The sequence below is a fragment of the Bacillus rossius genome, chromosome 7 (genome assembly GCF_032445375.1).
Source record: "Bacillus rossius redtenbacheri isolate Brsri chromosome 7, Brsri_v3, whole genome shotgun sequence".
In the NCBI taxonomy this organism is placed as follows: domain Eukaryota; kingdom Metazoa; phylum Arthropoda; class Insecta; order Phasmatodea; family Bacillidae; genus Bacillus; species Bacillus rossius.
In genome coordinates this window covers 42,112,552-42,134,007 of record NC_086335.1, presented here as the reverse complement: position 1 = coordinate 42,134,007, position 21,456 = coordinate 42,112,552, and the positions used below count along the sequence as shown (strand labels likewise).

At 40.3% G+C, this 21,456-nt stretch overlaps 1 protein-coding gene and 1 long non-coding RNA gene across 2 annotated transcripts in view; one reads left to right on the top strand and one right to left on the bottom strand.

The window, feature by feature from the left end:
* LOC134534448 (uncharacterized) overlaps nucleotides 1-12,359 on the bottom strand; it is a 43,127-nt gene extending 30,768 nt beyond the window's left edge. The window contains exon 1 of the long non-coding RNA XR_010075495.1: nucleotides 12,264-12,359. This is a non-coding gene — a long non-coding RNA (uncharacterized LOC134534448). The remainder of the gene's footprint in view (nucleotides 1-12,263) is intronic.
* A 199-nt stretch (nucleotides 12,360-12,558) lies between these two features.
* Nucleotides 12,559-21,456, top strand: part of LOC134533911 (neprilysin-4-like) — a 108,009-nt gene continuing 99,111 nt past the window's right edge. Inside the window, exon 1 of the mRNA XM_063371699.1 lies at nucleotides 12,559-12,734. Coding sequence (XP_063227769.1) covers nucleotides 12,723-12,734 — 12 coding nt within the window. The 5' untranslated portion in view covers nucleotides 12,559-12,722. The remainder of the gene's footprint in view (nucleotides 12,735-21,456) is intronic.

Sequence of the window (21,456 nt, the reverse complement as noted above, 5' to 3'; positions counted from 1 at the left end):
GCGCGACTGGCGAGTGGCGTCTGCCGTTCCCATAGTTGTGAAGTGACCGAACCATGGCACATCGTGTTCATATGAACCGTTCTATTACTAAATTAATAGAAGAAAGAGTAAACACTGAAGACCTCATTTATGAAGTACAGAACAACGAGGCTATTTGGAACAGTACACTTGAAGAATACGGAAATAAACTTGAAAAAGGAAATGCATGGCACAAAGTAATAACGAAATTTTTCGGTGATTTCGATGAAAAACCATCTCCAGAGAAAAATGAAATAGGTAAGATAAAACTTTATATTAGTTTCATTACGGTAATGGTTTATAGATATAGTGATACATAATACGCTTTGTAAATGTATGAGGCAGTGACTACACTGAAAGTACGTCCGTAATAAAGTAGCGACTGAAAATATTTTTTTTGTTCTTGACAAAACACTTGTCCACACTTATAAAAGCCTCTTGAAAATAGTTTACAATAGTTTTAAATGTTGTTTTGCGTTTAATGGTTCTTTTAATATTCGAAAATTTTGTGCTAGCGTTGTTGACTTGCAATGTTGTTGTGATACGGAACTATTTCTCTACCGACAGCAAATATTTTTAAACAATAATAAATTATATTTCAGGACGAACGTTTTCTGCAATGGTTCTTAAATACGTTCCATTTGCCAAGGGACGGAACCTTCTGCACTTATGAAGTACTTGGCAAACATGTCTCTAACATTGCTTGCAAGTCTTGGTGTTGGTCGTCCAGCGGGTTCCATATCAAGGAGCCCTTCAACTGTTAAAGTATCCTCAAAGCGAATCCCGTCCCTTTCTTTTACAAAGTTGTGTAGTAAACAGCACACGCTGACTATGTCTTCTGCTAGGGTTAAGTCAACATTTAATGGCCTATGAAAAATACGCCACTTGTTTACGAGAATGCCAAACGTGCTTTCGATTATCTGCGCGCTCGGGAGAGTCTGTAGTTGTATATACGTTTTTTTTTAACTTAAAATTTTACCTGAATAAGGCCGTAAAATATTATTATAAAAACCAAAACCTTCATCAGCAACAAAGACAAAGGGCATAGGTCCATCAAATCCTGCATATGATTCTTGTGGCACCGGTATGTTGAGCTGTTGGTTCTGAAGTTTCTTGAAAAATACGCTTTCTTTAAACACTGTGGAGTCTGATGATTTTCCGTATGCACCTACGTCTATAAATAAGAACTTATACGATGCATCACACAAAGCAAGAAGGATTATTGAGAAGTAGTTTTTGTAATTGTAATATAAAGAACCACTATGAGCAGGTTTGATTATGCGAACGTGTTTCCCATCCAGTGCTGCCATACAATGTGGAAAATTCGTCCTTTCGTAAAATTGTGCTGCTGTTTGCAACCATAATTCTTCTGTCAGTTCACGGAAACATATCGGCTTCAGTCGAATCCAGATTGCCTTGCAAACTTTACGGACGATGGTAGAAATTGTAGAGATTCCTAGCCTATATTGGAAGTGAAGGTCTGTCATTGTTGAACCTGCACCCAAGTACCTGTAACAAAATATAATAAATTGAAAATGTACACAATCTAATAAGAATGTGTCCTAACAAATTTGTAAACGGTATGTTACAGCTGCTGCTATACAGAAGAAGTGGAAAAGTATCCGGACATGCTATGCTAGAGAACTTCTGAAAAAGAAGACAGAAAAAAGTGGTTCTGGGGCTAGTGGCCGAAAGCAGTATGTATATTTTGAAACATTGCGTTTTTTTAGAAACTGTAACGAAGAAAACAACAAGTAGTATGGACTGTGTCTCTGGCGAAGATCTTAGTGTTGAAACAGAAGTAGACGATGATATTTCAACACAACAAGAAGAAAACCCAATAAATATCCAAAAAAACATCACGGAAGAGACAGATCAAAGAAAATGATGAGCTTATTAGTGTACTAAAAAAAAAAAATATGTATGGAAAGTACAGCTTCGGATGAAAAAGATGAGGATTGCTTGTTTTTACTATCTCTTGTTTCGGAAATGCGTAAAGTTCCCGATGACAGAAAGCTCAAACTTAAATCTGACTTAATTTTGGCTATTGCAAATGCTCAACAAGTGTGACAGATGCCACAAAAATTTCAGTATAATAATACCAGTACTGTAGGCATCCCATTTCAATCTGTTCCACAAATCAATCATGGTCCATCATGTTCTCCAGTCAGTCTGCCAAGTAATTCATCAGTGATAAATTGTGCACCGCAGAGGGATTATGTTAACAATGTTTCATCTCCTGATCTACAACATCACGTGTATTACGTTCACCAACAGAATCAGTGGGCAGCCAGTGTAGTGATGTGATATGCTTTGAATAGTTACTCTCTTTCCCATTTTCGTGGCGTGGTCTCAATTTCTATTTGTTTTCCACAACTGTAACATTTCCTTTATGGTAATTTTATTCACTGTAGTCACAAGTAAACAACCTTAAGCATACTGTAACTTGCTATACATTGTCTTATGCCGTGTGCTTTATTCAGAACATTTAATGACTGCTACAAACTAAAAACTTATTTCTTTATCACGAGAACAATGTTTCATGTGGTTGGTAGCCCCTTGCAAATTAATAATAAACACATTACAGAAGCATTAAAAGTTATTTTTATTATTTTTAATCACCTTAAATAAAATATGAGTAATAATATACTGATATGATTATGCCATGTATTAAACATATTGCTTTGATTACACATATTACTTACCTTAAAGTAAGAGCAAGTTTTTCTTTAGCAGGAATACTTTTTCTCATAACTGTATCAATTCCTTGCACATCGGATTCTATGTAGTACAGTAATTCGTCAAACGAATTTCTTGACATACGAAAGTAATTAAAAAAATTATTTCCATCTGACAACAGCTCGTCAAATAAGTCCCCGCTCTATTCTCGACCTTAATATAGGATGCACATGCATGCTTCTTTTTGATCTGCGCTTTCTCTTCTTGAGAAGCAAGAGGAGCAGCAGAACCTCTTCGTCCCTGGACGCCATGACGAACTGAAATCTATTTTACTCGGCGATAGCCTGCGGCACAGTCGCCAGCAAAGGCGACTGATCGCCACGCTCAGTCACCGCGATCAGTCGCCTCGTGTGAAAGGAGCCTTACTGTTGCATCCCAACAAGGCAGTGCTTCTTCACTGCCTTACCCCGAACGTCTTACTACTCACAGGGATCAAAAGAGACGATGAGTAAAACAAACATGTATTTTTCTTGGGCCAACTCAATTTTTTTTGACGTGACAACATCTAATAAATCGATGAACGCCGGCTGCACGCACGAAAATGTGTCCCGTTACGCACATTGTTCCGTTACGCTGTGTCCCGTTACGCTCATTGTTCCGTTACGCTGTGTCCCGTTACGCTCATTGTACGCTTTCGCCGCACCGACAGAAGTGAAAAATTAAAACTTTGTTTATAAATGTGTAATATGAAATAATTTCGACGTCAAATGTACGTAAGAAAATGAATTTGATTACTAGTATAATTTCAAGTATTTATTCTTTTATTATTAAAAAAGTAGCATCTGTCGGCGAGTGCAGTAATAATAAGTTATGTTAGATATTTGATTATAGTTTATTTATATGAAAACTTGTTCATAGTTATATTTAAACTTTATAGCTAAACGCCCGTTTTTTAAATTAGTTACAAGTCATCTACGCGTGAACTGTTTCGTCGACTGTTTATATAGTGAAGTGAAAAGTTAATGTGGTTTTCATTGCTTATTACAACACCAATTTCGGCAATAAAGGTTCATTATTCTTGCATTTTAAAAATCTTATTACTAGTATAATTTCAAGTATTTATTCTTTTATTATTAAAATAAAAATGATACAGTTTTATTCATAAAAGTAGGCAATCATTTCATAAATGTTTTGTTATGACGTTGTCACGTCAAACTACCGTCCGTAAACCGACTTTACAGTCAACCAATTTTTTTTGTTGTTGGCGGCAGTTATGCAGTGCTGTGCCGCGACCACTCGTCGGGAGCACAATCCGATGACGATCTCGTGAAAGCGTTAAATTGCGGTGTCTGCGGGGGAAACAGACGGAAACGTTGCGACACCGGCCGATACCCACTTCCGGCTGGTCCACGGAGCGGCTGATCAGCGACGCCTGCCTCTCTTTCAAGAGCGTCGTTCCGGCGAGTTGGCGCCACTGTGGCAACACGCCGGGAAAACACCGTGGCCGACATAGGCGTGCGCACGGTAGGTGCCACAGGTGCCTGGGCACCACCATTAGGGTCAAAGTTATTTTGTTTTTTACAAGCAGAAACAATACATACTTACAAAAATCCGTATTATTTCCAAAAAAATATGTTTTCCAATCGTGTCGAGTTACAGATATGTGTTCATAACACTATCAGTATATCAATTATCAATCGAACCAACTATACACACGGAAACAAGCCAGGTGCAATAATTACTTGTGTTGTACACGCGGGCCGCGGCTACGAAACTTCTGAAATGTAAATACTTCTCATAGTTCTCCTCGAATTACATAGAATGCGCGCTCGGTGTCCACTGTTCACTCCACTCGGCAGGCGCACGGAATAATAGCCGCCGTCCGCCAGGGTTTATTTAAAAAAAAGAGAGAGATTTTAGTTAGTTAAAAGGATAGGCTTACGATGACTTATATGCAGTCGCCGACAAAACATTTTTGTTGTATTTCAAAAGTTAAAACTTTTGCCCACTCTTATTTGTGTATTTTTATTATTTTATTATTTTACATATTTTAGGTATGTTACAAAAACTCCCTTCATTTGTTGATTTTAAAACTTAACATTTGAGAATGTTTTTTCTAGCATTTATTTGGCGTCTTCAGAAAACATATAAGTACGGTTTTTCAAAGCCACCAGCATGAATTCCGTGCAAACAATTTGTGCAATTTACTTTATGGCTCAACAAAGCCTAAAACTGTAAACAGTTTAGTAGTTTTCCTGGTGATAATAACGTTCAAAGCCATAATTTGTCATAAAAAATGTTAAAATTTTTACATCTGTGTATTTAGTGTTTTTCTTCGGAAACACCTTAAATAGACCCATTTTTCGCTTTCAAATCCAAATTTTTCCGGGGGAGGACCCCCGTACCCCCCGCTTTAGGCTCGGGGTCGGTGAATGACAGGGCTGTTGTGTAATCTGGCACCACCAATACTGAAGTCCTGCGCACGCCTATGGTGGCCGAACACAGTTCCAACTTCATCCGATTTCCTACTCGGCATTTACTATCACTATTACATTTTTTGGTATCGATAAATTCGCACCATATCTAGAACATGCAGAATTTTTGTTGGAAACAGATAATCAAGCTTTATCTTGGCTTTTTGGCTCATCCACGTCAGAATGTAGTGAACACAGCCGTCTTTAACAACTTGTTAACAAACAGCCAATACTTGCGTGACGTTTTTTTTTATCGCTATTAGATTATAGTTAGCAGATATATGCTGAGCTAACGTGTGACGAAGTGTGAAATGCAAGAGAGCTATTGTGATGAATTTGCTATATATTTTTTTTTCTTTACCTAACTAACAGTGCAAACTGCAACTGCAACATCCAAAGTTTCTTTCATATTCTACGATGAAACAATACATCCAACAGCAACAGCAACCACAAGACTGATCGCACGTCAGTTCAGTCCGAACTGTGCGTGTGTGGGGATATTCAGTCCAAGGTCTCGAGGGCCGGGGACGCTGACTTGTTGACTTGTTGACGAGGCTCGCGGAGTGGCGGGGGTGTCGCAAACTCTTGAGGAGGGGAGGGGTGGAGTGTTTCCCCGCTGGCCGCCGGCTGGGCCGAGACGTGCCAAGAACGACGACATACTGGGGCACTCGTTCTGCGACGGCAAGAGAAGGGGGGAGGCTATTTCCGACGAGCTCGCGAGTTGTTGAAGCCCCGATGCACAATTTCCCGATCGCCGAGCGAACATTGCGAGTAGCGTCATGACCAGGATCCCAATCCTGGTCAAACCAACGTGATTTACGGTCTTACGAGGTGTGTAAGTCAAGTAATGAGACTTTTTTTTTTTTTTAATTATTTTATTGGAATAGAATTATAATTCCACATTGTCTCCTTCAAAATAACTTCTTCCTTGGGAAGCCACACAGCGCTGGAGGTGGTTATTCCAATCCTCACAGCAGCGCTGGAACTCGGATACTGGAATAGCTTTCAGCTGGTCGGTTACAGCCGTCTGAATGTTATCGAGTGTTCCAAAATTACTTTTATTGAGGTGAATTTTAAATCTCGGGAAGAAGGAAAATTTGCAAGGACTAAAGTCAGACTAATAAGGAGTTTTAGGAGTCACAAGATATATATATTTTTTTTTTACTGGCCAAAACCACGTTCACTAAACTTGATGTGTGACGAGGCGCGTGTTCTTGTTGTTTGGTCTCGCATGCATGGCCCCTTTTCGAAGGTTTTCAAGAACTTCTCGGTAAAGGTGTTGATTGACTGTTTGGCCTTGAGGCACAAACTGTTTGTGGACGATTCCCTGGACGAGAGCCTAGATCATAGATTTATGCATTGTGTTGGTTTGGTTTTGTATCGACCCGGACATGATTGCTTTATTTATGACATATTTATAATAACAGTATGAGTAATTAATGTAAATAAATTTTTATGTTAATATTTGCTAATTTTTTTAGAGTGATCAGACATAAATTATGTAAATTTTGACATCGGAGGGAAATGTTTTTATGCAACTAGTTGAAACCTACGTCTAACCAAGAAAATAAAGAGAAAAATAAGGACTAGAGAATTTTAACACATAATTTTTAACCGCACGAAGTTAAGTTAGTTAATAATTTCTACAAGTAGAACTATGTATCACTTGGTTATTTAATAACGCGCTAATAGGTACAGAGCTGGACAAAGGCATGCACCTTGAGAGGCACTGAATGGAGGGGAAAAAACCTATGGAATTTCTAGAAATGTTTCAGAATTTCCCTAGAATCGGGGTGGGAAAACATTTAATGTTAAAATAAACGACCCACTAAATATATCTCAGATCAAACTCCTGACCATTAGTGAGTTTTAGTTATGATACAGCACAAAACCATACTTATTTGTGGCTCTTTTTTTAAGGCATTAAGATCCTAAACTTATGATATTTGGCAATAACAATTACACTTCCGAGGGCGTGCTCGTATCTAAAATCGATATTAGACGTCGGGTAAACTGATATCTAGACCATCGAGGTCAGTATCTTAGACTCGTATTATCCATAACGTGTTCAGGCAGGAAAGGTTTCCGCAAGATGCTTGTGGTGAATGAAGGTTTCCTTACCCGCAGTGACGAGAAGTGGCGACAAGACAAGAGCAACACGAAGACTTTATCATGATGAATCATGACACGACAATAACTGCGTTGTTTTTAAGCGTGAACTCAAACGCGCGTAAGCCTCCCTCCAATCAGCGTGAGCGCGCGTTTCTGGGAAATAATTTGAATAAAACAGGCGTGTTTAAATCCAGGTCTGTGTCCGCACCCGGGCATTGTTAGTCGCCGAGGTAAGAGGCGGACAGTCAGGTTCGTCAGCGCATAATGACTCATCGGGCAACTCTGGGCAGTTTACGTATGTCTGTTGTTGATGTGTGACATCTTAGCTCTCAATATACGGCATTTGGCAGGAGTAATTAGTAGAATGTGGCGGATGGGGCGAACCAAAGTTTACAAAGCTAAAGGGCAATTTTATAGTATTAAATGTTTAATGATTTTTTTAACAAGATGGGCGGTATTAAAAAAATCATTATCGAAAATCAGGTCCAAAGCCGGGGTTTAATATTTCTTCAAGTCTTTTTTTTTTTTACTTTTATCTTAGCCGTACCATTAAATAGTTTAAATTTTCGCTCTGCTAATCTAATGATTATTAGTCGACGTAGTAGTTTCGGCAACGAATTCTAGCAGTGGGTGTGGAAACTACATATGACTCGCGTAGAGAATGTAGTTTAAAATACAATTTTCATATATTTATCACGATAGGCATTATTTTAAAGAATTCTACGTTTATGCACCAATTACCATATTTCTAACTTTAAAAATGACGAAGTTCCGTACAAAATTTTCATCCCCTATTTAACCCCCTTAAATGGTTTAATTTTCAAAAGTCCTTTTATTAGTGTTCACCCACGTTATAGAATAAACTCCTGTGTTGAGTTTCATGCCTCTAGACCCACCGCTTCAAGCTGTGCGTTGTCTTTCAGTCAGTCGTTGTTAGCGATTTACTAAGTAGATAGACTGAAAATGTTCGAGGGTACGGAGTGGTAAGATACTGGACAAGCGACACCGAGTGTGAGTCCTCGTCAGGACATCCTGTTTTCGTTTCCCCGTGGATTCCGGAGATTATTCCAGCCAAATTCTGAGATGGTAACTTACACGAGTCAAGGTAGATAGCTTCCCTAAAATCCGTGTCTGTGTCGTGTGTTTTTGTCTCTAATATTTTTATGCTATCTGCAATAAATCTTCCTTGCTACTTATTTTTAGCTTTACATGGAATTTGACTTAGTTTGGACTATTTGTTGAAGTCAACACTGGTGAACTAGAGTATAATGATAGTAGTCGCCCGCGTGATATAATAATTTCCTCACGGTGCTTACAGACTATATATAAACATCAATACATATCTTCGGAAATTATTACGTGGAAAATAATTCCTCCAGTCGAGTAAAATATATGTGGTTCTAAAATAGAACAGCTTATTTGCGAATAGATCCGTCACGATCAAGTGTCGCGGCAGAAGAAGTTTGAAACTTTACATTTTTAAGTAGTACAACTGTACCGTGGTTATTTTTTAAAAAAAAGTAAATTACTTTAAAATATCAGATAAAACTACAGTTTTCATAATACTTATAACAGCATCAGAAAACTTTTTTTTTTTTTTAATATCTAACTCCTCACTTAACTGGCAAGTATATTTAGTAGGTACCATCCAAAACCCTAAGAACAGCCCCCCCCCCCCCCCAAATGTAACCTCGGTCCGCCGCTGACTGCAGGCTGCCACGAGCCTACTGCAGGCAGCACTGGACGGGACTCGAGAGCACTCTAGGGCACCTGCCCCACTGCCGTCTCCGAACTGAACCTGAGCATCCCAGGGCAGCGACCCGGTCCAGGGAGTCAGGGCACGTCTGAAACTTGCCCTCTTCCATAATGCATTGTTCCGAGTACTTCTTCCCGATGTCGTGTTCTCGGTAGGGCGGGGCCGTGCTTTTCTTGAGAATCGCATCACTTCCAGCGACTGTCGCTTTTTTCAAAACATCAGTTTCAATTATTATATATATAAATATAAATGTATATATATATATATGACACACACATACTTAGCTCTGAACGTTTGATCAAAAATTATCATCTATATCACAAAAAAAAATATCATTAAAAATTATTCTTAGCATTTCCAAACAATCACTTAGATAGGAAGGACAATTTGTTCAGCAGTAACACAATTTAATTTTTTTAAAAGTGAACATTTATTACTTTACTATGATTTCACTATTACAATACGTGTTAAAAAAAAAACATCTTTAAGCATTCCATGTTGCTGTCCCTGCAGACACCCATCCGCCTCTCCTTCCCATGTTTATTATACCCGTCCCTCGTTCCTGCCACATAAAGCAGTCTCGCATTTCACCTGTATGTCGTGCGAACTGCGCCTTTCACGAGTCGCCACTCGGCGCTGGTGGTGGAATGGTACGGAGGCGACACTTCACGACGCCAGTGTTCGCATTTTCGTGCGCCGGTAGTGTCACGGGAAACTTAAGATTCACACCAGTCCATTCCGAGGCTGCGTTCATGCATGTTCAGTTCACCCTTCCCTCCCCTCCCCCCCCCCCTCCCCTCCCCCCTTCACAAAGCTCTGTACATAAAATCAACACGTCGAGGATTTGAATTTCAAATTCCATTTTTAGGGTATTTGATTAGAAGTTTTATGTTAATTGGTTAAAACATTGGCATTTCTAAAGGAAAACCAGATTTCTGAAAATTAAAAATAAAACCACAAAAATGTTAGTAGATAACCATTTTTAGGTTTTAGGTTTTGGTGAAATAATTACAAATTTGTCATATATAGAATGGTCGGCTAAGTTACGTTAGCTACATTAAATTACTTTTAATAGGTTAGGTACGTTGAAAATACAGTAAAATAAGTTTAATGCACGGTTAGGAATTACCAATTTAAGATGTAGCTAACTTAATGTAGCCAATTACCCTTATTATTTTATAGTATTTGTAATGTAGCTAATATAACCTAATCAACAGTCCAAACAATTTTAATATATATAATTTAGCCTGAAAATTCTACAATTTCTCCTTTAATAAAGTCTATGAAAGACGATGTCGATATCTTTCCTGCAAATTCTAGGTAATTTTTTTCCTAACCTAACTAAAACTAAGTGCACGTGTAAGGAAAGAACTAGATACGTTTCAGCGTCTCAGGCCGAAGCTTGTATGCCTAGTCATGCTGCGATTAGCCATGCAGGGAGAGGGTCGCATGCATCGTGTGCTTTGTTCGAGGATTGGCCAGACATTGCAGAGAAAGGCGATTTTTTTCCTTACCCAATTTAAACTAAGTATGCTTGTGAGGGTACAGGTTAGGTGAGAACCTAAGCGTGTCTCAGGCTTGAAGCCTATACACCTTGAACATGCTGGGTTTAAACCACGATGGAGAGGTCACGTGCATCCTGTGCTACTGGAGTTTCCGGCCAGTCATGGCATCGATCGAAGCCAAAGCTGACGCCCTTTCGTTCGCCCTAGCTTAAAGCTATCTAATGTGATCCAGGTAAAACCTGCACAGACCGGTCATGCGGGAATCAATTAATAATGCATTGATGCAAGCAAGAGAGCTACTGGACAATATGGAAAAGGTCCCGTTAAGAAGAGTTTGGCGGGGCAGAAAGATTCAACCACGCAGGGGTTGGGTGCTTGGGCCTTGCGGCCCGCATTGTTGTGGTTGGGCACTCCTGGGTTATTATTAGCCAGGGGCGCATGCGCCCCCAGGGGCGGGCGACTTCACTCGTCAGCCCAGCCCAGCTGCCCAGGCAGCCACCTGTAAAAATAATTGGGCAGCTGTAAATATTTCCTTCCCCTAGCGCCGGAGCCGCGGCTAGGCCAGCGGGACAGCCTCGGATCTAGCAATATTCACAGCGCCAGATAGCGGCAGGGAAAACCCTGCAAGCGGGTAAACCCACTGATTCGCCGGCAGCTAGGCCTGGCGCGATGGTCGAGAGCACGAGTGCTCTAGAAGGTGGGTAGAGCCAGTACACCGGCTCGAACTGCGGGCGCACGAGGTGCTAAGCAGCCCGGCAATCCTCCATCTTCATCTTCCTTCTTCCAGTCAACAGCAATATTGTTCGCGCCAGGGCCCAGGCCGAATTACCCCGCTGTATTCATTCAGAGTTCCGATGTTGTTCAGTCCCGTTGCGCGCGCAGCCTTCCGTAGCTCCGCCAGTTCCAGCCCGCAGTTCGTCCAGGACACATCGAGCTCCCCTGCGGTGCCTTCGACGACGAAACTTTTTTCCAGCTGCGCGCCGATCTTCATCGAGGCTGCCTTTCACCGCCGATAGCCGTGGTAACGACTCCACCAGGCCGACCAGTGGCCGTGGCTATTCGCTGTCACTCCAGAGAGATTTCAACTCTCGGGCTGGGAATTTCCCGTATCTTCGAAACGTTTCTTACTCCAAAGAGATATAAAGAAAGCACTTACGAGTCGAGGTTCGAATTGCCAAAAACGTTTCACTTCTATCACGTATGCTGAGTTACAAGCGCTCTTTTTTCTTACTAAAGATTAATAAAGTGTTTTGTTCTTTGATAATTACACTTCGTTTTTTTTAACTTCTGTATCTAAATTATTGAAAATGCTCCGGCATACTTGTCTCCAACTTCCTAGCATTTTGTGTTTGCCGTTATATTTTTGTGAGCACGAATCCCGCAGCACACACACACACACCAAAACACACACACACATACACACACACACTACATTGACTGAGCTCCGTTGAAATATTTTTGCTATCTGGACAATAAGCTATCGTGTGCACGACCTTAATCCTTGTCTAGTAAAAATTATTGAAAACAAAAATTCCATGTTTCTTTTCCTCGCTATTCGCGTGTCGTTGATTGATCGTTGAAATATTACCTATATATTATTGCAATGATTTATGCACGAGAAAAAAAAATTATTGATATTATTTTTCAATTGAATTTTATAAAATTAAAAAAAAAACACGTGATTGGAGAGTTAAAAAATGTATATAGGCTATAACTCACGGTCAAAATCTCGTGGGCGAGAAAACTTGTTACATTTTCCCCGCGTCAGGGTTTTCCTCGCGGAGGCGAGTAGCTAGCGAGAAAAACAGCGAGATGTAACTGGGGCGTGGCGTGGTGTGAGTCTTGTCGGGGAGGCAGTGGACGGTTGTTGTGGCTGGGCTGGGAGAGGGGAAGGGAGGAGCAGGCGCGTGTGGTCAGTTCCGGCGGCACGCGCCTCCCCCTCCCCTCCCACCTGTCGGGAACAAACCCCCCCCCCCCCTTTCCAGCCCGGCGAGCGTGCGGGCCGCGGGGTTAGGAGGAGGCGGCGGGACGCCGGGCCGGCCAGTGCCTCGCCGCCGCCTGGGGAGGCAGCCAGGGACATCGCGCGACTCCTGACGGCACCGCCGCCGCCCAGCCCCCGAGCCGCCATGCCGCTGGCGTAGCCACGGCCTCCCGCACTTAAACACCCCCGTCGCCGACATGAGGTACAAGGTACGTCCGCAGTCGACAAGCGCCCCGAGTCATACCCCAGTGATTTATTACATTCCCAACATCAATTGACGTAACTTAAAACAGTAATCCATTTTCTGCTGATGTTAGGAACCATTCAACCAACAATCTTTTTTTTTTTGTTTGTTATCAATTGCTAGACGATGGCATGAGTCCTCAAATGTTAAATGGTAAAGAAAGCCAAAATGAATGTTTTATTTAATTTGAAACATTTATTATTGTTTCTGTGAAAGAACATATTGTTGGAAAGTTTTTTTCGATTACGCAGAAAATATTCCTGGAAATTACCCGAAAAAATTTCCCCAAAAAAGGAATTTCCCGAAAGACTTAAATGTTTCGGGTGAACAGCCTTCTGAGGTTTGCAGCCATCGCTGCCAAGAGGCGGCGCGTGCCGTGGCTAGGGAAGACCCGGCGAGGTGATACAATAATGGTTGACCACTGCCTTCCGCAGTTACGGTTGGTGAAGAGGCAACAATCAACCAGTCCTGAACCCTCCCTCTCACCGCCGACTACTGATTGCTTGTATAATACGCCTCCAGTGCTTTGTGTCAAATGCAAAAATTACATTTAAAAAAAAATATTTTCTTTTTTACATCAATCCATCAACTGACTTTCCAAGGTGGATCCATAAACTCCCCATCCCCACCATATTCGAATATTATGAATTTTATTGTTACAAAAAATATCAGGACAAAATTATAACAACACTTGTTTCTTTAGAGTTCGTAAGTTTTGGACACAATTGCATCATCACTGACGACCGATAGAGAGCAGTCGTGCATACATACTGGAGAACTTAAGAACATAGATTCACTGAGAATCGGTATGATCGGATACAGGTTGACTTGCAAAGTCGTGACTTGAGTTTAAAAAAGGATTAACCTGCAAATTTTTTTTCTTTAGATGATACTTACCTGGCTTTGCAAGGCATAGTGTTATTCTGACTTAAATTAATTTTACAGTAAATAATAAGAGCTATTCACAGTCACGCAAAAGTGATTTTTACATCGTCCCTCCAGAAAAGATGAGCACTATAGACTGAAATGCTACTTACCCTTTGGACCTGGAGCGGACGCAACCAGGCGTTTAATAATTCCCTCCCCCCAATTCCGAGATTCTTATTTTTTTTTATTTCCACCAATAAATGTTAAGATTTTGAAATCAAGCAGCGGGAAAAGTAGTCCCCCCCCCCCCCCCTTCTCCAACACTTTCAAATGAAATTTCAGGCGTGCGCTACTTACTGTCACTGAGTTTACACGTTGGTTGCGATAAAGTTAAGATTACGTTGATTTTTACTGTTTCTGCTGGATAAATTAGTCAATGGCTTAAATTGGGTTCAAAAGCAGGTCAGATGAGTGGAATAATCTTATTTTGTATCTGTGTTTACGTGTGTTTGAATAGCCTAGGTATTATTTATAACTTAGCAATAGTTTACGTTTTAACTGAAAATTAGGAACATTATTTTTGAGGCTATAAAAAATGTTCAGCATGAATTTCTAAGAACAATTGTAACACTTAAATCTGCTGGAATAATTTTATTGTGGATAAATAAAATATTGTTTTATGTAAGAAAATAACATGGACAAATGGATATTATTTAAAGGTGCGTGTTAAGCCGAAATTAAATTTTAATAGGATTGTTACTTTTGTAATAAAATATAAAAAATCTGGTTTATAATCTTAATTGCTGTCCGATATTGAATGTTTTGAGTTTTTATTCTGTATCAAAACATACAGACAACGATGTGTATATAAATCGACCTGCAATCATGCTGTAAGTTTCTGCAAAAATAAGTTAATTCATTTTAATTTTGGTGATAGCGTAATGTTTTGTGTGTATAATTTAATTTAACTTTTGAATCGTATTTTTGTGTCAATTTTCGAAATTTTTGTAGCTATTTTTTAAAAAAAAAAAGTACTGCGTGTTGTTGTACGGCCGGTAAGCTGTAAAGAAAAAAAAATTGTTAGGAAAATAATGTGTATTGTAACATTTTGCTTTGTAACACGGTAATCGGTCAGTTAGAAAAGCAAAGGTGGCAGAGAGGGGCGTAAAAGTCGTCCTTCCTTGGGCACGGGTGTCTTTTCTTCATGCAGGAATATGTAAATAAAAAAAATAAATAAAAATAAAAAAAAGCGATATTGTTCTCGAATATATTTTATATAAACGAAGAATGAGACTACCTTACACGTCACACGTAGGGTTTGTTTTTTAAGAGCCTTCATTAAGAACTCCATCGTTCATTCATCCACCGTAGTTTTACCTAAAACTGCGTTGACCTCATAATCTGTATCCATTTGTCATCACCACAACCGCGTGAAAGAGTCACAAAGAAAAATGCGTAAGTATGTCATGAAATTTAATCTTAATTGTCAGATACACGTAGTGGGATGTGTATAAACTGTCAACCTTTAGGAAATTCAACTAGGAACCCATGTTTTCACAATTTCAATTTATCAATTTTTTTTTTCATTTTAAGCTGGAGAAATTCTGAAATAACAAACAAATGCTGCACACTTGTGTTTATTACACATACGCATTACTCCGTGACCTCCAAGTTGTTTTCGTTTGGATAGGTGTTTGTTGATCAGTTTTAAAAGGGTGTAAACATTAAAAAAAAACTAAATTGATCTGTTTACGCTTCTGTAAGTTTTAAAACCGCGTGATGCTGAAATAAAATGAGCAGCGGCGTAATTTTTTTTTTTCGTGAAGCTGTTCACTGTAAACGTACCAAACAAGTTGCAGATCACAATAATATTTTTTTTTTCTTTTTACGGAATCCCAATTTCCGTTACACGAGATTATAAATAAATAAAATTTTCGTGGCATATGTCATTCATGAAGTTTTTTCGTGACCAAATTAACTAAGTTTTGAGTAGCTTATTTAAATTAGGCTATGAATTGTGTGGCATTAAAATTTAGTTAAAAGATAAATCAATCTTCATTTATTATTTTAATACCATTCTTCAGTAATAGGTATTGAATATTATTACACCCATTGCTGTTTAAAACAGATGCATTTTTTTTTTCGAAACATTTATACGAACTCGTACTAAAATGATGAACATAAAAAAAATGCAAAATGGTTTGCGTGGTTTAAGTTGCTTAAGAATGGCTTAGAATGACGATCGACATTATTAATAAATTTATAAATCTCAGTTTTCTGGAGGAACCTATGTTTTCACCTCTTTTAATGACTTTAAAATGTAATAGATTTTAATATAATTAAATTCACAGCGAATATTGAACACACGGAAGACAAACCAATATTAGCTTATGTCACAAGAGAATTACGTCGAAGGAGTTAGTTCAGCATAAGATAATTATTGCACAGACGAACACAATGGGCTGATGACGAGACAGCTTAAACACAGACAATAGCTTAATAGCTTAATAGCTTAATAGGGAAGATGTTGGTGACAATATGAAAATGGGAGTGTTGGAAAAATGGATTGGTGGGAGAAAACGGGAGTAGCCCGAGAAAAAATTACAGGCTCCTGGCAACGTCCACCACGTTTATAAATCACAATAAAAATAAAATCAGAATGTGATCATCCAACCACTGTTGGCCGCTTTAGAGTTACACGAAATTGCCTCACATACATTTGAATGAGCTAATTATGTGATAAGATTCCATCTGCGTTTGAAATAACATCAATTAAATAGCATACCAGGCTTTTTTTTCTAAATGTACCATTATTTATTATTTAGTGTCAGCGTACCATTATTTCGGAAGTCATTTAGCTCTATAGGACATCGATATTCCGTGACTAATGATGGACCGCGCAGTCAAGAAAGCGCAATACGTCGCAAATACACTGTTAAGAATTTTCACCTTAAATTTCCGAAGAATACTGGTTTCAATATGAACAGGGATCTAAGTGAACTTCCTGATATCTTCATAAATTAATGAATGATCGCTTTGCTTGATCTTAACAAAACTTAAAAAGAGTCATCTTGGATTTCAAACAAAATCTTTGAAGACCTACGTTAAATTTACAACAAAGCAATCTTCTTTAATCGTGTGCGTTTACTCGGTTCAGAACAGAACTCTGAAGTTGGTAGCTACCTTAGTTTCTACTAAGGTTATCTGGAACTAGTAAGAAATCTCAACTTTATTTTAGGCGAATTCTTAGTTGTAAAGTCAGTAAATCTACGGCGATTTCTTAACGGCGAGGAGACTACAATATTATTCTTCTGTTCCATCCCGCGATAAGTCAAGAACTCAAAAAACTTTGCAAATGGGTTCCTTGTGTGTTTCGAACACATTTTTACGATTACCTCTGTGAAACTGCTATTAAATTGTTAATGTTCTATTCATATCCTGCAACGGCTTTTACATTGTTAATGCTTTATTTACTTTTGCATATTAATCCAGTTTCTCTGTAATTATCTTTGCCTTCATATTGACAAGAGTATTTTTAAATAAATGTGAATTAGAAAGGTCCTTCAAAAATATTGAATTCAATATGGCGTCTTTGGTTTATTTTCTTCCTGTTATTTTTGTCGTAAATATTTTTCTATGGGTTGATTTAGTTTTTTTTTTTTTTTTCATTCAAGGCGTAAATGTAGCGTACCCACGAGGAGTGTTCTGCCGTGGCGAAGCCCGGATGCGTCCGCTCATATGTAATAAAACTTGGAAGCACTCTCGAGTTAGTGATGAACACACGCTCCGAAGAGAACTAGCAGGTAATCCAGTCGATACAAAACAACATTCTTCCTCCGTTGCATCACGTGCATGGTCCGACCACTACCCACCCCTACAGGAGACTCCTCGCTTACCGCGCCAACCCCCGTCTACCTCACCATGTCCACTTATCCCGCAGCGAAGTGCAAGCGCAAGTGCACCAGAGTGCGAGTCTAGCGCCGTGTACAGTGAAGTCACGCCCAGTCAACGAGACTGCGACAACGGTCTCGCCACCCCCGCAGCATCAAGAGCCCAGCAGACGTCCTGCAACCCAAACATGTATAATTTAATGTCGTGAGTGTGGATTTAATATGTAAAAAAATGAAGTTTTTTGTGCTATTTTATCTAATATAACTGTAATACCAAGGTTGTTAACACAAACGGTCTGGTGTACCAATAAACTTCACTTCGCACCCAATACGCAGGAAGGAACGAGTGTCTGGAACTGGTGTGTACGTAAAACTTCTCATTGTATTGGCTCAGCAAAATAATTTTAAAACCAAACTACCAAAAACCATGTCAAGACACATGTCGGCCCGTGTCGAGTGACAAGGAAGAGATGTCAGTTTCCCCCGAGTCAGTCCCGAGCGTGGTCGGAACACCTGGACGTGCCCAGTGTCGCCTCGTGTATCTGGGTGACGAGGTCGCAGAGCTAGCTTCCACCCGCGCGCCTCAGTTACGCAACTCGCCCTTCACCCGGCTTCGCTCGCCACACGGCCCGTGCCAGAAACCGGTTACACACGTTCCACTTGGCGCGCATCTTCTGCATGGAAGGGGGGGGGGGGGGGGGGGGGGGGGAACCTACCGCACGTTTATCTTTACGCGTGCATGGTCAAGATGAACAGCATCTTGTGTGTCATCTTAAAAAGTTGACTCGTTTCCTTCACAGGTAGTTTTTATACTCTTACAGGGCCCCGCCTACCCGGGCACGCACACGGTGTGCAAACAACACTCGCGATTTGAAAAAATACTCAAGATATCCGAGTAGAGTCTGTTTACGAAAAGCATTTAAGAATTCGCTGAGAGCCGATAAATGGTTTTGTTTTTGCGGATAAAGTTTAAAGTGTGTTTTAGAAGAGTTAAAATCCTAAGTTCGAAGAATTGTCTTGCTCGTAGGGACTTAGGATTGCTCGTAAGGTCTTAAGGCTTGTTCGTAAGGGCTTGCTCGTAAGATATTAAGGCTAGGTTTCATACATCATATTTTTTTTAATTTTGTCGTAACTAGTTATTAAGGGTTATTAATGTAAATTTAACTCTTTACCATTCTTGCGTTTGATTGCTGTCATTAATAAATTAAACGGATATTTACGAACGTAACATATGTAATAGTGGTATACTACTGAAGTGACAGAATTTGCCCTTAACAAATCGTAATGCAGAGAAAATAAAAATTAAAAAATGTTGCTTGTGAAACCCAGGCTAAAAATCACCTACAGAGAGAACACAGCCAACACCCAGAGCCTGGGTGAAAAGGAAAATGGTTCGTCAGTCATTAACAGCTCGTCACTTCGGGGGTGACCCCAGCTTCTAATTTTCAGAAAGGCGGATGACCGTTGGATTTGGTATGGTATAGAATACCTTCCAGTTTAATGGAAAGTCCTCGTAGAGAAAATCTTAACAAATTCTTGACATATTAAAAAGTCAATGTCGAAACAATGGATTTTACAGGGGTTTTTTTGGCCGTAAGAAGTAATGTTAAGAGTATGGAATACATGTCAGGAAAGGATAGCTCAATTAATTTAGTTTTTTTTTTTCTCAGCTAATATTTACACTATTAATTAAAATGCCACAACTCTGTCTACCCACAAATCAATCACTCTTTCACAAGGTCCATAGTCTACTCTCCCCACTGGAGCTCGGCTCTACTGCTCGCCTCTTACCTCGCACCTCTGTCCCACCACACTGCATCGCACTGCTCACGAGTCCGCCGCACACACAACACCGTCCCGCATGCACCAGTCTCCGCACACGAAGCCCGTGCGTGGGCTCGTCGTCCACTATCGCTCGCCAAGGAGTCCCCGGCCCTCCTCACTTCACTGCCCTCTCAGGTTAGCCTCGCCATTTTTATACCTCTGTCCCGCTCTCGAAGTGTCAACCGTGACGCTCTAAGCTATGGCGTGCTAGTTACGCCACTTGACGCAGGACGGGGGTCTGGGAACGTGCCGAACCCTCGGCCTCTGGGGGGGAGGGGGGGTTAGAATGGCGCCGCCCGAAGTTCGTGGTTTTTTTTCCCGTATCTTTTATGTAGCTATCCTAACCAAATAAGCCGTCCACAATGTTTTAAAGTATTTATAATGTAGATAACCTAACCTAATTGACCATTAGTATCCTTTTATCAACACCGCCATGTTTATTTACAATGAACCAAAAAAAAACCGAAGATGCACGATCGGGCTTTTGGCTCTCTCGTCTGTGAAAAGAAGGATCCCCGTAGGAGACGGGCGGGCGCCACCTGCATAGTGCCCCCCCCCCCCCCCCTCTTTTCACAGGCTGACACGCAGCACGCATGTCCGGCTGTGTTCGTCGTCAGCCACGGCGTAGCAGTTCAGCAGCTTAAATATAAAACGTTAAATAATAACATTTTTACAAATAAAAATGGAACTGGTTTCAGATTCTGGTGCAGACGGGAGATCTTTAATTTGTGTGCGATATCTTGGCTCTTGGTATACGGCATTTGGTGGGAGTATACTTCGTGAATGCGACGGGAGTCACGGAACGGAAATGTGCAACGACCACGGTGCTGTCATCTGTTGCGGATGGCGCGAACCAAAGTTTACAAGTACAAAGTGAAACTTTAAAGTATTAACCATTTAGTAAATTTTAACAAGAGAAGGAATTATTCTAATAAAATTCACTGTCGGAAATCAGGTTCCAAAAGTCGGGGTTTGAATTTTATAGTCGGAGCCGTTTCGTTATATAATTAAAAATTTCGCTCTGGTAATCGAATGATTCGATAAGTCGACTCCAGCAGCGACTTATAGCGGCGTGTGCTGAAACTACTTGTGGTTCGTGTCTAGAAAAGTAGTTGAAAACACAATTTGCGTATATTCATCACTCTCGGCAAAATTTTCAAAGAATGCTAGTTTTAATTTAGTGTCGAGTTTCGTATCGGTGATGCATTTGCAAGATGAGAACGCGTGAATTTGCTCGTTACCGAGGTTTGGATGCTGCAAATCTCTGGCGAGAACTGGATGACGAAGGGTTCGCTTCTGCGTCACGTTACGTTTGAACGTTTGAGCAGCGTGGGCGACGTGGGAAGCCGGCTCGCTCTCCCGACGAATCCTCTCCGCCCCGCTGGCCATTTTCTCGCGGTTTCTCCTCATCTCTCGGGGCCGCTGACCGCCGCTTGCGGATCGCTCGCTTGCGCAACGGTTTACCATCACAAAGTGTTCTTTGGACACCAGTTGCCACGCCCCCCATTTACAAACGGACCAACCGGGCATTTGCCCAGAGCGCCAGTTTTGTAGGGGCGGAAGAATTTGATGTGCGAAAAAAAAATAGGTAAAAAAAAAACTTGAGGAACGAATATATAAGGTAAAGGCACCTATTATGGGACCCCTTTTAAATAAAATTCATATATTTTTATTAAGTGAACATAAATTAACATTTCACGCATAATAAATCACTTGATATGTTTAACTATAAAATGCAATACATACATATTGTTTTAAAATAATAAATTTATGTCCTCTGCAAAAAACGGAAGACACTGCACTTTTCCAAAGGAAAAAAAAGGTTTCCTAATATGGGACACATTATTTCTTTATCCTCTTTTGGCAATGAGGACACACAAAGTGACTGTCAGTGGCACCACAATGTTCATGAGCCCAACGACAGCAGACAGTACACTGTATCCACTGTTCGCCATGTATTTCATCTGAAAATATGCATCCACAAAAGAGGCATTCAGCATCGTTGTCTTCTTCACCAGAGCTATCTGATAAGATGTCGAAATCATCATCCGACTCGTCGTTGCTGGATTGTTCCATTATTTTTCTTGTACAACATCGTGATCTTGA